We start from the raw sequence: 6,202 nt of genomic DNA, 5'->3' as shown, positions 1-6,202 counted from the left end.
TGTCAGCGGTGACACATAACAAACGTGACATGTCAGCGGTGACACATAACAAACGTGACATGTCAGCGGTGACACATAACAAACGTGACGTGTCAGCGGTGACACATAACAAACGTGACGTGTCAGCGGTGACGCATAATAGATGTGACATATATGGTAAAGCAACTTATTTATTATTTTTCTACTTTACTAGACATATTTGGACTGATGCGACTTATAGGGTGTTGCGACATGTATGGCGGAAAATACAGTAAAAAAAATAAAAAATAATATATATATATATATATATATATATATATATATATATATCGGTGTTTTAAACCCTTCCCACATTCTAAACAATGTTTCTAAACTAAAGAGCACAGCCTGTCATGATTTCTTCCAGCGTTCTCGGCCACGCCCACTTCTCCGCTCAAGAGCTGCAGGAGGAAGCTTTTCCTGCAGCTGTGGGCTGCACAAAGGTGCAAGAGGTGCTAAATAATTTATTTTAAATAAAATGACATGCCTATTGTGCGGCTCATCCATCAATCAGCCAATTGTGTGTCATGTCCGGTCTTACTTTGAAAAACGAACCGCGAAGTAGCGAGGGACTACTCTAAATCTGTTTATTGTTTCATTCCACAACGAGAAGATCGCCCATATCATATCTCTCCACTTTAGCACATATTGAGCCACGGCAGCCATTTTGTTGTAGATTAGCTGCGCGTTTTGGATCATTATCCTGTTTCATGATCCCATCACAGCCAATAACAGTAAGGTACCCAAATCATCAACCTTCCACTGCCGTGTTTGGCAGTTGGGATGAGCCCTTGGTGCTAATACTCAGTTTGGTTTAAACACAGAGCTGTGCAGGTCTCATCTGTCCAAAGGTCATTGCCCCCGAAGTCTGAAACCTGAGTCCAACTTTCATTTTTTTTTTTTTTTTTATAAAAAGGACAAAATCACTCAACAAATTTCCACAATTAAGTGTCATCCTAAACTTTAATATCTAAAAGGTTAATTAAAGGCTAAAATTCATGGGAGTATTATTATTTATTTTTTTTTTGGTTGCAATTTTTCTAAATTTGCTGGGATAAAGATTGATAGTTATCTATTTTATGCTTTTATTTCTTTATTTTAGAACCATGGACTTCAAGCTAATACAAATTATGTCTTTGGAAGCAACTATGTTCATAATGTCACACTCATCTCCAGGCCAGTGGTCACTCGTTCGGGGACGAAGATGTGCACGACACGTTCTTCACAGAGAGGAATGATGGTTTGACAGAGGAGTGAAGGAGGCCATCTTTGTGAAGAGAACACGCCCATCATTAAACAGGGGCGGAGCCTCCGTGTTCAACTGTCCCCCTCTTACAATGCTGTTATTGCTAGTATCACTCAGCCCGCTGTGAATAGTAAACAGCCATCAGGGCACTAATGATCAATTGTTGGACTGATGGTCCTCTTATCATGTGAACAGGTAGTTCTGGACGTCAACAACAAACTGGTTGATCCACAATGAGAGGTGCTGTTTATAAGACTGAGTTTGTTGCAGCTCCTCTGACTGAAGAAGTCTTTTGGATAAAAGATGAAACATTTCAACAAGTTTTTATTTTATTTGCATCTGTCCAGAGGACCTTACAACTTTGTTAGATCTTTCTACCTGGATTATTGAGCAGCATCAGACTATTAATGTCACACTCTTTCTCTATTTTGTCTTAGTTTTTGTCCACACAGTGGATTAAGTCCGGTGTTGCCAATCTGAGGTTGCATAATTTCAAGATCAGGTAAAGGAGCAAGGGATTGTATTTTATTATTCCATCTTCAATTCTGATACACAAACCCTTGGAATTAAAATAATTGGTTTACTTATACAATAACTGTACTTATTTCCGATGTAAATACATGTTAGAATTGTAGTTACTACGCTGCACTGAGAGCAGTCAGCACGCAAGGTTACTGCTTGAAATCCACTACCTCCAGAATTACTATCTGCTAATCAGGCTAATCCACACTAACTCTAATCCCATAAGGGGATAATGGAGTCGCAAGCAGACAGACAGTGTATGTCCTCGCTCGAAACGCTGCCATTTTAACCGAGCGTGTGTGAAGGTGTGTAGTTACATAAGAGACTTGACTGAGTGACCAGAAAGATGCGTTCAAACCTTTTTCCAGCTCGACAGGAAACAGCTCCAGCTTCTCCACTCGCTTCTCCAGCTCGTACTCGGCCGAGGCCGCCATGGGGTCGACGTCACTATTGCTTCGATCGTATTCTTCGTTAGAGTAGGTGGTGAAGACCTGCGTGCACACAGCAGGGGTTAAAGGTCATGCAGTTTCTTTCATGTGGATTAGCTGTTTTCAGCTGCAGCGTGAAGCTTTACGTCCTTGAAGAGGCCGTGACAACTTTACTACAATACAAATGTAAACCAGACGTATCTGCACATAAATCCAAACAATGTTTCAAGGTTTGGTTTTTTTTGGATGTACGGACTGTATAAAAAGCGTAATGAAAACCAAATTTTTTAATTAAATTGCAATCAGTGGATTATCAGGTCAATATGGTAACAGCACACTTGTGTCTATCACAGAAACACAGAGTAGAAAGTAAGCCTCGAACTGTGTGAAAACTATAAATTATAATGAAATACTACTGAACTAAAGGAGACAGCAGCAATCGGACGTCACACAGATAAGTTTATATGCATCTACAGAGTTTGATGTAGATTTGTGATGTACAACAAGTTAAAACGACACTTAGGGCATGATTTACTAAGATCCCAAATAGCGGGCGATAAATTATGTGTTCACTCCCACAGATCGCGCTGTTGGTGGGTGCGTTTTGCGTGAATTACTAATTGTGGGCACAATTGGCAACAGGTGTAAAAGTGGTGGAGACCGCCTTATTTAAATGAAGGTTTTGCGCGCAACTGGTTTTCACCATGAAAAATTTGGGTGAGCACCGCAAGCGCAAAATGAAGTTTTGAAGTGATGGAATTTGAGGTGTTAGTATAAGAAGCAAACAAACATATTACTAGTTACAGAAGAGGAATCTGATGAATATAACCAAAAGAAATGCAATATGTGATCCAATCTGTGAGAAAGTCAATGCTGTGGGTAAAACAAGAAGAACACCAGGTGACGTTGAGAAAAAAAATGGCAAGGCATTCAAAGAAGAACAAAGGAAACAATAGCTCAAGATGAAATGTTAGCAACGTCGTCTTGCGCAGAAATGACCCAGATGCAAGGAAATGTAGTGTTGAAAGGAGTTTTGTCATAGGTGAAATGGAATGACTCCTTCTTGTGACTGGCTTAGTCAGTCCTTAGATCATCCAGAAGCTCCAAAATTGCATTGCTGGATAGACAATATCTATGACGTAATGTATATCTATATATATAGATGATGTGATCTTCAATTCACATCTCCAGGAGAGCTTTAACCGCATCCCAGCTGAGGCGGGGAACATTGAGGCCGAGTGGGTCATGTTCCGAGCCTCATTTGTTGAGGTGGCTGCCTTGAGCTGTGGACACAAGATTTTCTATGATTCTTGTGGTGGCCATACATGAATTCGGTGGTGGACACCCCATGTTAGGGAGGCTGTCAAGCTTAAGAAGTTCTATCAGGCCTTGTTGGCTGGTGAAACTCCAGAGGCAAATGAGTACAGGAGAGCTAAGCGGTCCGCACCCTTTGGTGTTGCTGAGGCAAAAGCTTGGATGTGGGAGGAGATAGGTGACACTTTGGATAGACTCTTGGTCGGCTCCGAAGAGATTCTGGCAAACCATCTGGTGGCTGAGGAGGGGAAAGCAGCACTTTACTAACACTGCGTTCAGTGAAGGTGGAGTGCTGTTGACCTTAACCAGTGATGTCGTCGGGAGGTGGAAGGAATACTTCTCGGACCTTCTCAATACCACTAGCACGTCTTCCATGGAGGAAGCTGAGTCGGGGGACTTCGGGGCTGGTCTGGCCATAACCGTGGCTGAGGTCACCAAGGTAGTTAAAAAACTCCACATCGACAGGGCTCCGGGGGTGAATGAGATGAGATCTGCCCTAAGGCTCTGAATGTTGTGGGGCTGTCTTGGTTGACGCGCCTTTGCAACATCACGTGGACATCGGGGGCAGTGCCACTGGATTGGCAGACTGGGTTGGTGGTTCCGCTCATCAAAAAGGGGGAACAAAGGGTGTGCTCCAATTACAGGGATTTCACTCTCCTTAGCCTCCCTGTAAGGTCTATTCAGGGGTACTGGAGAAGCGAATTTGATCGTTGGTCAAACCTCAGATCCAGGAGGAACATTGCGGATTCTGTCTTGGTCGTGGAACACTAGATTAGCTCTTTACCTTCACTAGGGTCATGGGAGTTTGCCCATCCAGTCTACATGTGTTTTGTGGACTTGTCTCAGGGTACACTGTGGGGGGTGCTCGGCGGAGTATTTGATCGCTTTGGGCTGTTCAGTCACTATACAATCAGTGCAAGAGTTTGGTTCACATTGCCGACAGTAAGTCGGACCCTTTCAGGGTGGGAGTTGGACTCCGCCAGGGCTGCCCATTGTCACTGATTCTGTTCATAACTTTTATGGTCAGAATTTCTCAGTTCAGCCAGGAGGTGGAGAGATTCCAGGTCGGTGGCTTCAGGATTCCATCTCTGCTCTTTGCAGATGATGTGGTCCTGTTAACGCCATCCTGCCATGATCTCCAGCTCTCACTGAAGCGGTTCACAACCGAGTGTGAAGCGGCTGGGATGAAAATCAGCACCTCCAAATCTGAGGCCATGTTAGTAGATCAGCTTCCAAATCTGTTCGCACACGCAACCAAGTTTATGCCCGTTTTTGCACATGCAAATATTTAGTAAATCCACCCTTTAACGTCCATTTTTAAAGTGAGAATTCTGAGCTCAGAAACACTGAAAGTCAGTGAGAGTTTGGATGTTTGCACTTCCCACTTTGGAGGGTGGGTTGAGAAAACAAAAAAACACGTCCTATAGCTGTAAAGAGACACAATGAGGAAAAAGTGAAGAAACTGTAGAAGCAGAGCAAAGTTTTGGGGAAAAAGAGCTTGTTTGCAAAAAGAAGTTTGAAAGTTTAAACACCTGAAAGGTCAGTATGACTCCAAAACTTATACAACTTAAACAATAATTGTGTAAAAACTGAAAAAAGACATGAAAATACCAGGTCAGTGATGTAACATCTAACTTTCTGCGACCTATTGAAACTTTGACTGTTTCTACTGAAAAGAATGTCTGAGCTGTAGCGCTTCAAAGAGGGCTGCATTTTCTTACGCATTTTCCCCAAATCCCACTGTTGGGTAGAGTGTTTATTTGTTTATTTAGTTAATTTTATCTTAAGATGTACTGCTGCCAAGAGTTACAGCCCATTATCTCTAATAGCACATTTTGATGTATTTTTCTGCTGAAGGAGTGTCAAATTCAAAATCATGACAAAAACGAGAAAATAACAGCTGAAAAGTAATAATGACGTTTCACTGTTGACACATCTTTTACAAAACACTGATTAAAAGTAGGGCAGCACGGTGGCGCAACTGGTAGAGCTGCTGCCTCTCAGCGAGCAGGTCCTTGGTTCAAACCCCGGTCCAGGGGCCTTTCTGGGTGGAGTTTGCATGTTCTCTCCGTGCATGCGTGGGTTTTCTCCGGGTACTCCGGTTTCCTCCCACAGTCCAAAAACATGCATGTTAGGCTGATTGGTAACTCTAAATTGTCCCTAGGTGTGAGTGAGAGAGTGAATGGTTGTTTGTCTCTATGTGGCCCTGTGATGGACTTGCGACCCGTCCAGGGTGTACCCCGCCCCTCGCACAGTGATTGCTGGACATGGGCACCAGCGACCCCCGTGACCCAAAATGGAATAAGCGGGTAAAGATAATGGATGGATGGATGGATGATTAAAAGTAAAACTCTTTTGCTGTGTGATGTCTTATTTTGTTAAAATCTACAATTCTCTCTCCATCCTCCTCGATGGTTCTGGACAACAAAAATGACAAAATATGTCATTACATCCTCACTGCCCTCTTTCCTCCTCTCTCTTTAACGGCCCTCCCCGTCTCAAAAAGGTCAGCAGCATCCGTCTCCCTGGTGACCGCCTCCCTGATCACATGGCTACATCTCCATGGCAACCACAGGCTTGCCCACTGTGAGTTCTCCCTCTCGTTTCCTGTAGAGTACATATACTAATGTGTGTGTGTGTGTGTGTGTGTGTGTGTGTGTGTGTGTGTGTGTGT

General features: G+C 43.2%; 1 protein-coding gene across 1 annotated transcript in view; it reads right to left on the bottom strand.

Moving 5' to 3' along the window:
• Positions 1-6,202, bottom strand: part of LOC119421476 (neurabin-2) — a 37,107-nt gene that overhangs the window by 15,354 nt on the left and 15,551 nt on the right. Inside the window, exon 5 of the mRNA XM_037688826.1 lies at positions 2,145-2,277. Coding sequence (XP_037544754.1) covers positions 2,145-2,277 — 133 coding nt within the window. The remainder of the gene's footprint in view (positions 1-2,144; positions 2,278-6,202) is intronic.

This window comes from Nematolebias whitei, chromosome 15, assembly GCF_014905685.2.
Source record: "Nematolebias whitei isolate Nwh7 chromosome 15, NemWhi1, whole genome shotgun sequence".
NCBI classification, from domain to species: Eukaryota; Metazoa; Chordata; class Actinopteri; order Cyprinodontiformes; family Rivulidae; genus Nematolebias; species Nematolebias whitei.
The sequence above is the reverse complement of the archived record's forward strand: the minus strand, read 5'-3'. Positions and strand labels throughout refer to the sequence as shown.